We start from the raw sequence: 12437 nt of genomic DNA on the forward strand, positions 1-12437 counted from the left end.
GCGTGTGAAGTAGTGTCCCTATGAAGGCGTGTGGAGTAGTGTCCCTATGAAGGCGTGTGGAGTAGTGTCCCTTGAAGGCGTGTGGAGTAGTGTCCCCTGAAGTTGTAATGCATCATTTACAAGTCAGTCATGGAGGTGGGTGGGGTGTACCTGTATCCACATGGGTTGGTACTACAATTTCTTTAAAAAAGAACTGGAAAAATAATTTACTCTCAGATTTTACAACAAAAACAATATGTCTCGGGGTGGGGGGAAAAAAGAGAGAAGAGAAAAAAAGCACTGACACATGTGTTGGGTCAGTCCCATACAATGTTCAGCTTGAAGTGATATAGCTCACCTTATCTGGAGACAGAGACTCTTGTGTCCCTTCTCCCAGTCCCTCTGCTGACATTTCCGGGAACAGTACGGCATCTTGCATCGCATACATTGTAATGTGCCTGTCAAAGAAACATGTACAGTTAGACAAATCAGCTGCATTGTCTGTCCTCATCTCATGGTAGTGGGAAGGAAGGGCTTAATTCTCACAGTCAAACATAAACTTTTAATGTACAGTTTTGTCCGCGAGACCTCAGTGTTTAGTAGCTGAAATGGTACATACCCTAACAACATGAATGACACTCATGAAGCTGAATGAAAGCTAAACCTCACAGAATTGGAGAGTGAGACTAAATAATCAATTTTGGTCCAGACAATCCAGTGATTACCACCCTGGTCATCAATCTATTCAATTGGAATACAATGGGCCAACCAAGTCAGTGAGCCAGAGCACCTGATCCCATTAGTCGCCTTTTATTACAAGCATGGGTTACTAAGGATCAATTCTAACTCAGATCCCCACAGGTCATAGAAACACTTGTTGGTTAAAACAGAATACATTCTGACCTGTATATGTGTTCATTACATAGTCAGCCATGAGGACCTCACAATGAACAAATGACCATCGCCGTTCTCATTGATTGCTGTCTAATGCTACAGTCAGCAAAATTCTAGCTATGTGGCAGTGCTTTGTAAATAATCAAGTCTGGACCAGACAATCCAGTGATCCGCAGCATGAGCATCGTTGTACTCAGTTGGGATACAATGCCCTGTGTTAACCTCGTAAGGAAGACTGACCACCCACTCGTTAAGACACCTCTTACAAGCTTGGGTTGCTGCTGACCATTTCTAATAAGAGTCTTCAATGGTTCACATGCCTGACACAGGTCACCAGTCTTACGTATCAACCATTTCAAGCTTCTGCTCAGTGTCATTCACACTCCATATAAAAATGGCGGCGAGAATGGTAATTTACACCGGGATGTAATTTTTTATTAAAAACAATTTTGTTTTGGTATAAAGGTATGATCTGTTTATTTCCAAATACTGATAACTTCAGAAAACTGTATGGTCTTAAAACAGATACTTTTATCAGCTTTATTCAGAATAAGTGTATTCCAGATAGGTAGGATCGACTGAGAAACCATACACACCAACAGGTCTGTTATTGACTAACCAACTTCCATTGCTTACCCATCTTCTTGCAGAACAAGCACGGTCGACTGTCGGGTTTGGGAGCAGAATTCTCTGTAAGCAAAAGATGAATGCTGCCACTTCAAACCACACATCATCTCGAGCTCGAAGCTACAGATATGTTGGGAATTAATCAATGATCAAAAGTCATCTCAAAACAAAATAAACTTCTGCAGATGTGAATATTTTCCTCAAATTGTAAGAAATGCAAATAGTGAGTGAGTGAGTTTAGTTTTATGCAGCACTCAGCAATATTCAAGCTACATGGCAGTGGCCTGCAAATAATCGAGTCTGGACCAGACAATCCAGTGATCAACGACATGAGCATTGATCTGCACCATTGGGAACCTATGACATGTCAACCAAGTCAGTGAGCCTGACCACCCGATTCCGTTAATTGCCTCTTATGACAAGCATTATTGCAAGCATGGGTTGCTGAAGGCCTATTCTACCCTCGGACCTTCACGGGTCAGAAATGCAAATGAACTGCCCTGGTATTTCAAAGATTCAAAATATACATCCTGCCACTACAGTCCACCATGTGGCAGACTGACACAAAACATCACCTGCATGAATAGACTTTAATCCACCAGCTTTTTGATAAACTGACAAGATCAAAATACATTTATGTCTGCTGCCCACAAGAATTAAATCAGTTGATGGTAGTGTGTGAAACACTAAGAGTGAGCAAATCATATTTTTATGCTGCGTTCGGCAATATTCCAGCAATATCACAGCAGGGGGACACTAGAAAGGGTTTCACATGTCGTACCCATGTGAGGAATCGAACCCACGCCTGATGAACGAATGCTTTAACCATAAGGCTACACCACCACCCCTTAAATAGTAAGAACTGTAACAATGAAATGTCTTCCACTTTCAGCTGACTACCAACCTTTTCCTTTTCTCTGAGTGTCTGTGAAGTAGCCAGGCCTACTGGGGCCTGGGAAGGAGTTGCCACGACCTCGACCAGGTCCATAGTAGTTGGGGTTCATGTCCTGCGGTGGGAAGGCTTGTGCCTGGGGCCTGTACGGCATTCCTCTGCCTGCAGGGAACATTCTAGCGGGATCCTGGAAATGGCCACCACCCTGGATATGGTCTTGGTACGGAAATCTCCCATACCCTCGTCCAATCCCAGGCCCATTATACATATTTCCACCATCAAGGTATCTCCCTCTTCCACTGTAACCATGGAAACTGTTCATATTCATGAATCCCCGACCTCGTCCTGGAGGTGCAAAGTTGTTATTTATATTTCCATATCCATATCCCTGCCCCATCAGTGGTGGATTCAAACCATGTCCACCTGGGTAGTCATGTAACGGCATGTGACCTGGGTTACCATGGTAACCTCCTCTGCCATGCTGACCTCTGCCACCTCGACTTTGGTAAGGGTAACTGCCAGGGGCCACAACTCCCTGTGGACCTTCAAAAGGACTACTCCCAAGTAAGCCATTATTTCTCTTATCTGCAAAACATATGCATTTCTTCAAAACAATTTTAACATAAATGGTCAAAACAGGTCATAAACAACTTTTCCAGACTGGTTTCTGTTGATTAGATTAGGCTGAAGGTTGACTGCAGTTTAAGTCTTCACCACAAATGCTAACTATGTGAAAATTCTAATTATTGTGAGCAACTGTGATCAGCACCTTCAATGCCTTATTTGAACTACACAGCCTCTTCCACATATAGGCCCAGCTAAGCATGGAGCAATATTACCAGGGTCTGAAAGTGATAGCAACAGAACCAGCACTGCTGGGGGATAACAGTCCAGGGCAGAAGACAAATCAGACAATCAACAATGGCCATAAAAAATGTGTTCATATTTGTGTACCATGTGTGTAGCACTACAAGTCTTATGACCTCGGGAACATCTCTAGGGAGACCTTGACAACTGACCTTGACCTGGTCTGCGACCTCCTGACTCTGTGTCTGTCAGTTCATCCAGCAACTCTGCGCGTCCTCGACCAGTTCTATCAAAGGAAACATCTTCTAGATTCACCAGGATGTAAGGGATGTAATGCACTTAAGGATAAAGTATTAAAAATGTTAAAAAAATAGAGAAGATAACTATACTTTACTTCAGAGGATTGCAGTGCTAGAACCAAGTTCCAAAGACAAAGACACTCACTGTCACCAATAAAACTATCAGTCTGGTCAGGCCCTCCCACATCCCTTCTCCTCCCCTCACTCCAAGCTATACAGTTCAGTTTTTGAGCAATCCTTTGAGTGAGATGTAGTTAGTTGATCGAATAAGGGAGGCTCTATACATACAAATGAAATGCTTAACCATTCACGAACAAAATAGCCAATCACAGTTTGACCTTTCTTTATTTCAACTTTTCATGAGTTCAACATTGAGTTTATTCCAATTCAGACCTCTCCTACCTTGGTTTGTTGCCTTGGAAAGATCTTGCCTGCAAAAACAATAAGTTTACAATCAGTAAGAATATGTCTCTTATGTCAACGTTTATAACTCTCCATGAAACCAGAGTATGCTCTAAACGGACCATGCTTAATTACTCATCAATGGACCTGTTCCTTGCTTCCAATTGTCCAATACTATTACCAATCCCTGCCAATTATCTACTGGTATCCATCTGTGTAATCATCTACTGGCTTCTACTGGTCTGCACACCGATCTCGCGCATGCGCACTTGTAATCTCATAGGATGGGATTGGTTGGTAGGATTATCTACTGGGTCCTGGGGGTCATTGACTCCTTAAGCTACTCAAGTCATACCCGGTTATTATGTTCATCAGAGTCGCTTCCAAAGTTGCTTCTTCTCCCACTGTTCAGCTGGCTCAGGAACTCCTCATCCTCCTGTATTAGAGCAAATACACCATGAACCTGACTAGTGGCAGCCTGTCTCTCCACACAGACACAACATATCTAAATCGCAACATGGCCAAAACAATACTGGCCCCCCAAACGTGCCTGTTTTCACATTTTCTCGCCCTAATGTCAATGTGTTGGAATATAAAGGAAAAACAAAACTACACAATGCCTTTGAAAAAATCGTAAAATGAATGTAGCAGATAAATACTGTCAATGGTGGAAGAAGCAGCAGCTGAGTGGGTCAGAGTGCCAAGTCTGTCTGCTGGTGAAAACTAGTTGAAGAATCTTTTTCTACTGAGTGAGTGAGTGAGTGAGTGAGTTTGGTTTAGTTTTACGCCACAATCAGCAATATTCTAGCTATGTGGCGGGGTTCTGTTAATATTCAAGTCTGGACCAGATAATCCAGTGATCAACAACATGAGCACCAATCTGCGCAGCTGGGATCCAATGGCATGCGTGAACCAAATCAGCGAGTCTGACCACCCGATCCCCTTAGTTGCCTCTTATGACAAACATAGTCGCCTTTCATGGCAAGCATGGGTTGCTGAAGGCCTATTCTACCTTGGACATTCATGGGTCTTTTCTACTGGAAAAGTAATCCAAAATATGACTCCTTAAACCTATCTAAAGACAACTTCTTCAACCAAAAAGTTTATATTATATCACTGTGATAAGAAAAAAAGGAAACCACGACTGTGGATGAGATTTCAATCTGAAATATCAAATGTCAAATGAAATATCACAAATAAAATATCACTTGTTAAGATATTTAAGACATACTTTTCTCTTGCGCATCCGAGCTTCTCTCTCTTCTTGTGAGAGAGCAACTTGGACTTTTAGGCAGTGTTTATTGATGACAAAACCGTCCATTTTTCGGATTCCCTCCTCTGCTTCTCGGACGCTAGCCATTTCCACATAGCTGAGGAACAACAAACAATCATTACAAGTGCTAAGCTTTGGAGGTTATTATTGGGAGAGTCACAGTGTATACCCAAGGCATAAAAATTTAGGACTCCCTGATGTCACGAGAGGAAGTCATGGACATGTTTTTGGGAGTCAATTTCAGTTTGGAACTTTCTTCAAGATATCAACTGTGTTTCATATAAGAACAAAACACAAGGTAGGGCAGGTCATGTTTCTCATCATCAATGAGCACTTAACTGGCAAACATTTATCCAAGTTGTTTTAAGAAACAGCTAATTACAAGTTTAGGCTATCTGAACTAAGGGCCCTGTAGCACAACATCTACAATGATTCAAGTCTCAAATTCACTGTGATCATTTCTGTGTCAAATACGCAGGTTTTCTGAATCAGGGTAAACACTGCTGTCAATCAGATTTTAAAGTTTTACACCAAAAAGGGATTTGTACATGTTATTATGTATGTTAAAGGGAATTCTAAAGCTGAATTTCACTCTTCATTCACTCTTCATTCACTCTTCATTCAAAGGCAGCTGCCTGTGCGGAGTCATCGCGGTTGTTGATTGCTTGTTTTTTGCCACACTCAGCAATATTCCAGCTATATGATGGCGGTCTGTTAATAATTAAATCTGGACCAGACAAACCAGCAATCGACACAACTGGGATACGATGACATGTGTCAGTCAGCAAGTGTGACCACCTGATCCCGTTAGATGCCTCATACGACACTCATGCATAACATTAATAGACAAGACTTTGTTCCAAAGTCGAGTCCAAGAATAAATAATTTTTGTTTTAACATGACAGTAAGAAAAATGCTGGCTCCATCAAAACAGCAAATTATTGAAAAACGAATGACCGTAAGAAGTGGTTCCCCGGCTTATAGAAGAGGTGACCACTGTCAAAATACCTGGTAACTATTCACAGTCTACTGATATAGCTGGAATACTTTGGCCTACGGCATCGATAAAACAAAAAGTCCCTTACCCATACATGCACTGGGAGTTGTCCCTCGTAGAGATGTTGACATGTGTTTTTGAAACTTTACCGACATTCGAAAACATGTTCATTAGACCTTGCTGAAAGAAAGACAAGCATTAATGGTTAATGCATCAATAGAGTGAGTGAGGACAGTTTTACACCACTTTTAGCAACATCACACCAGGAGACACCAGAAATCTGTCTTTGGCCTGACTAGCCAACGCTTTAACCACAAGGCTATCCAACAATCTTGTGTTAAAAGAGGGTGTATTCATGTTTGATTTCTACAAATCAAAGTAAATCAACAATACACATTTACATTAGCCAGGTTTTTTAATGTCTGGAAACACACACGTTAGGAGTTGACGCAATAAACTGACGTGCCAAGTTCGGATCAAACAAAAAAAATATGAACTGCTTGTTACATGAACATTTCAGTTCTAAAGAAGACATACTGTACTGAGCTGCTGCCTCATGCATTTCCTGCCATAATTTTTTTATTGTTGCTTAAGACCTATCATCAGCGGATAATAGGCTTTTCAACATATGTAAGGGATGTCCGAACACATTTACGGTTTCTTCAATAGCCCATCATTAAGTCCCCAAAGGTTCCATCAGGTTCACTTGTTTTTACAACCATCGTATAAATATAGGCAATTTTCACTTGCTCTTTACCAAAACCAAGACGTCATGTGTTTAGAGTTGGAGTACAGATGTAAGGACAGGTTCAGGGATATATTAACAAATTGTAGAAACAGCACCAAACAGCCTTGAGCAACTCTGAGATATAATTTATCAATATTGTGAGTGAGTTAGGTTTTAAGCTGATTTTAGAAATATTCCAGCAATATCACAGAGGCGAATACACTAGAAATGAGCTTCACACATTGTAGCTATGTGAGAAATCGCACCTGTGTGTATTCCAGGACGAGCTAATGCTTTAACCACCTAGCTGTCCCACTGCCCTTTATCAGCAACTTTCAGCATGGATCACCTGACACCGTCTCACCACACATCCCTACCATTTTCATTTTTATTTCTAATGCAAGTAAAATTACCAAAACCATACTAACGATTTTTTCCAAACCAACCCCAAAACATTTCAATTTTTAGAAAAGGTGAAAAACCCACTCAGATGATAATAATCCAGAGTGACTGAATATTTAACGGTCCAGAACACAAGATTTCATAAAAAGAACTACTGCAAGTGACAACATTTAACCAACTTTGACTGCAATGATTCACTTACTTCGTCAATTCCAAGAGGCAGGTTTTGCACGTACAGGGTGACTCCATTTTTAGTGCTCCGTTGTCTGAAACAGAAGAAACAAGCCCACCTAGTGCTTGGAAGCTTGGAATCAAGGGGGGATAACAAGGGCAGTGTAATGGCAATTACAATACTTCAAGACCAATGATCACAGTCCTGATCTGCAGTAGATGACTGTTTGATTTGACATCAACAACTGCTGACGTGACCAGAACCACAAACCTGATCTGCAATAAATGACTGTCTGCCCCGTAAGCGTCCTGACCACATGTGTGTAAATATTTTTAACAGCAGTGTATGGATTCCCTGAAAGCCTTGTCATTATTTTGCAGGATAAAGGATGTAATTTTTATGTTAAAATTGATATTCTATAATTATCCAGATTCATGCACAATTGCTTATCTCCTTTCCCTTTTCTGAAAAGTTAGTGGAAACTTGAATTCCCTAAAAATTCCCTAAAAATGAATGTACAATCACTCATCCTGAGTCATCTCCCTTTCCCATATAACTGTCCATGTGACCTTGGACCAAAAGTGTCCACCTCAAACATTCACTCTCTCCAAATTATAGCCCCACACAGGCCTACAGGAATGGTGAGAAGGGATGGCTGGGAGAGCTTCATCTCATGAGTCAGGATAAACATAAAGTATAAATTTTATCATAATATTTACATAGTTTTCCTTGTACTGACTCTTACTTTAATGCTTACTGAATCTGACAGAAAAGGTGGTAGATAAACCAGCTTCGGGATTTCCCAAGAGACTGGGAGACCTGTACTGGTATCTGTGTTCACTTATACACCCCCTGGGAATTCTTCTCGCAGCTACAAACTGGACCTCTGTCGACATCTGACAGGAGACCACCTTCTGATACTGATTATGAAAAGTAATCTTACAGATTGTGTGGATCAAGATATACCGAAAGGTTCTTTGTTTAGATATCTGGGACAACCCATATGTTAAAGCAAGGATGCTTACCAAAACTGGAGTCGCAACCCATTTGTTAAGGTAAGGACTGAAATTTGATAGCCCCATTGCAAGGAACACAGATGTGGGTACTTGATGTTGGTAAGTGGGTCCACAACAGCGTAAATATTTTCTCCCCAGATTTAGACGCATCTCAAGATTGACCAATTTGCATTAAAAAAAAACAACTGCCATCCCTACGGATGTTAGTTAAGCAAAACAATACTACACTTAACAAAATCAAAGACTTACACAGCCATTTAATAAATAAAATAAATAAAACCTCAGCAAAGCCTCTCTTTGAAATTGAAACTAAAAAGGGAAAAATATACAAATTGTTTGTGCTTGATTATGAGATAATGCTTACTTGGTCGTCTGACCTGCAGGTCAGTTTTCGCATATTACAATAAGTCAGACTAAGTTGCTCATTATTATTTACCCCTTGTTACCTGTAGATTCCTTTCAATATTGTATCACTTACCGATTACCATGGTTACCAAACAATACTGTCAATGTCTGTACAATTACCAATCAGAAATCAATGTCTATCTGGTGCTATGTACATACAGAACCACAACAACTGTATTTGTCATTGTGAATCATATTACTACATCTATCTAAAATAACACGCCACAGAGTTTTACCTGTTTGCTAAGCGATTTCCGGGACCCTTATTATAGGAGTTGAACTGTTGGTCTTCATAGTCCATCCGAAGTGGGTCCCATGCTTCAAATTCTGCACCACCCCTGCAGCAGTAACAGGAACATAATGAGACATATATACAACATACGTGACCAGCACAAAGCAAGGGCGTCTGGTTTTACAATGCTTTAAATGATATTCTAGAAATACTACAGCAGGGGACACCAGTATTTGGCTTAACATACTGCATTTATGTGGGGAAATGATCTTCAGCATGATGAGCAAACACCTTCACCCCTTGGCTACCACACTATCACAGGAAGTGAGCAACAGTTTAGTTTTATGGCACATTCAGCAATATACCAGCTATATAGCTGCAGTCGGTAAATAATAAAAGTCTGGATCAGAAAATCCAGTGATCAACAGCATAAGCATCAATTTCCACAAATTGGGACCCGATGACACGTCAACCATGTAAGTGAATCTGACCACCTGATCCCGCTAATTGTCTCTTACAACAAACTTGGGTAATTCTAAAATGGCTCTTCAAGGGTCCATCATCTCAGAGTGACAATACTCTTCTATATATACACAAACGATAAACACAATGCAATACAAGACAAAATGTCAAGATGATAGACTTATTACAAAGCATAGCTTTAAATATGACAGTAAATTGCAGCTATATATCTACTGGCCATCATTAATTTGAAAATTGACAAAATGTCAGTTGCATGGTTCTGCCATGTTGGTGAAAAATGGGTGCCACTGTGATATAAGTCATGTGATTATTAACCCTCTGGTTGCCTCAGAGGCAGCTTAAGTTATCCCATATTATAACAAGATTGTGGCAATTTGGACGTGTCCCTCCTTGGAGCAGAATTCTGTGCATTATAATTTGAACAAATCTGCAAAGGTTACTAAGAGTAACTAAGATTAATAAATAGGGAATGTTATAACAAGGATAGATCAAAAACATCACAAAGCCTTCACCAGGGATTCGAACCATAAAAAACCTCCACCAAGAAAAAAACGCAGAAGGGTAGAATGCTCAATCAACTATGGTATTATGACCCTGACAACTGTTTAAAACGACACGACCAAATTGAGCACGCTCTCTAGAGTGCTTATTTAGTTTGTAATGCCATACAAAGTATTTGGACCGCTCCAAATAGCCACCAAGCGGATCTGGTCAGTGGGCAGGGCCACAGCATAAGCTTTAGATGTGGCCTCTGCCCTAACTGAGTGAGCCTCAATCCTTTAGGGGGAATTAGACCTTTGTGAACATACTCCATACAAATGCCAGGAACAAGCCACCTAGACATGGTCTGCTTTTCTGCCAGAAGACTAGCCTTGCCACTGCCATAACAGCAGAACAGCTGTTTATCTTTGTGGATAGATGCTGTTCGTTTGACATAAGCCTTGAGAGTCTGACGGATATCTAGGATGTCTTATAGAGCTACCAGGCGGAGGAGGCTGACGGATAGCGGGAAGCTCAATCAGTGCCGCTATCTGAAAGGAGCCAGCAATCTTAGGACAGAGTCTCGTAGGTGAATACTAACACTGTCTTGTTCAAGGTCAACAGACATCTCATGAATGTTAACTACCCTTCAACCACATGTTACTGCCACAAGAAAAGCTGCCTTCCAACTTATCAGCTGGAGTGAGAGAGACAACAAAGCATAAAAAAGAGGACTGAGGGACTAACCCACAGGACAGTCGGACAGATTATGTACACGCCTGCCAAGAAGTGCTGCTACAGAGGGTGTTGTCTTGAGACCACACCACTGACAGGAGTGTGCAAGGCTGATATAGCGGTGGAATGACCATGAATGCTGAATGCTGCTAAACTGATCCAAAACATGATCGTAAAAATTCTAAAACTTCGCTCAGAGACGAAGAAAAGGGATAAAAAAATCACCATAGTTCATCACACACCTATCTATCCTAATACTAAACGTTAAGGGGAATTAATCTGCTGGAAACCAGAATTGTGTCTGCAATTGATGCAGAAATTCAGCTTGTTTGGAGACGATTCCAAAGGATGCAAGCAGCAATAACAGTGCCGCTGAATCTGGTATCCGTGAGCAAAACGCAGGTATCTGACATGTTGCTCCAGAGGCAAACAGATCCAAATGGAATGACCCGAACAACAGGGAGATAATACACGCCTGCCAAGAAGTGCTGCAACAGAGGGTGTCGTCTTAAGACCACACCATTGGCGTGAGTGTGCATGGCTGATGTAGCTGTGTAATAACCATGAATGGTGGATGCTGCCTAGCCAGCCTCCACTGATCAAGCATCCACTCCCGTGAAGCCAGGATGCCTCGTGAGAGAGCATCGGCATGAACGTTGTAGGCCCCTGGAGTGAGTGAGTTTAGTTTTACGCCGCACTCTGCAATATTACAGCTATATGACGACGGTCTGTAAATAATCGAGTCTGGACCAGACAATCCAGTGATCAACAACGTGAGCATCGATCTGTGCAATTGGGAACCGATGACATGTGTCAACCAAGTCAGCGAGCCTGACCCGATCCCGTTAGTTGCCTCTTATGACAAGCTGAGTCGCCTTTTATGGCAAGCATGGGTTGCTGAAGGCCTATTCTACCCCGGGACCTTCACGGATTGTAGGCTCCTGGAAGGTACACTGGTAATACCTGAAAGCTGTACCAGTCACACTAGAGCAGAAACTTCCATGTCACCTAAGAAGCGTCGATGACACTGTACTGCCTTGCTTCAAAATATAGGTCACTGCTGTCCTGTTGTTCATTTCTAAATGAACCACACGGTTGTGAACCTGAGCTATGAAGCGTTCAAACACCAACCTGACCGCTCTCAACTCCAGCACATTAACATGAAGGGTCGATGAAAGTCGGGGTGCTTTGGAACATTGAGGTATGTCTCTTTCACGTCGACTGATGTGAGCCAATCCCCTGTATCTACCCAGATCACAGAACTCAGTATCTCCATCTTGAAAGATGGTACCTCTATTAACCTGTTTAAAACCTTGAGATTTAGAATGGGTCTAAACCCTCCGCCCTGGCCAGGAAATACGTCAAGTGAAAAAACGCTTCTTCCTGCGCCTCTTGGACTACCTTGATGGCTGCCTTGTCCAGTGATAACTGGACCTCAGCACATCAAAGAGAACATCCACTTTCTGTTGAAAAGATGGCACCAGAATGCAATGAATTCTGGAGAAGGCAGGAGGACCATCTGTCCACAGTAGCATGTGGCCCTCCCTTAGTGTGGACAGGAGCCATGGATTGGATGTGACCTCTACCCACTCCTGTAGGAAGAGGGAAAGATGGA

The 12437-nt window shown here is 41.7% G+C and overlaps 1 protein-coding gene across 1 annotated transcript in view; it reads right to left on the reverse strand.

The window, feature by feature from the left end:
* The window catches only part of LOC137265820 (tudor domain-containing protein 15-like), a 48039-nt gene that overhangs the window by 26975 nt on the left and 8627 nt on the right, over positions 1 to 12437 (reverse strand). The window contains exons 3-12 of the mRNA XM_067801283.1: positions 9129 to 9230; positions 7502 to 7565; positions 6259 to 6350; positions 5132 to 5270; positions 4256 to 4336; positions 3901 to 3929; positions 3412 to 3485; positions 2405 to 2977; positions 1510 to 1563; positions 338 to 437 (exon numbers count right to left, since the gene is read on the reverse strand). Of these exons, the coding sequence (XP_067657384.1) occupies positions 338 to 437; positions 1510 to 1563; positions 2405 to 2977; positions 3412 to 3485; positions 3901 to 3929; positions 4256 to 4336; positions 5132 to 5270; positions 6259 to 6350; positions 7502 to 7565; positions 9129 to 9230 (1308 nt within the window). The remainder of the gene's footprint in view (positions 1 to 337; positions 438 to 1509; positions 1564 to 2404; positions 2978 to 3411; positions 3486 to 3900; positions 3930 to 4255; positions 4337 to 5131; positions 5271 to 6258; positions 6351 to 7501; positions 7566 to 9128; positions 9231 to 12437) is intronic.

The sequence above is a fragment of the Haliotis asinina genome, chromosome 15 (genome assembly GCF_037392515.1).
Source record: "Haliotis asinina isolate JCU_RB_2024 chromosome 15, JCU_Hal_asi_v2, whole genome shotgun sequence".
In the NCBI taxonomy this organism is placed as follows: Eukaryota; Metazoa; Mollusca; class Gastropoda; order Lepetellida; family Haliotidae; genus Haliotis; species Haliotis asinina.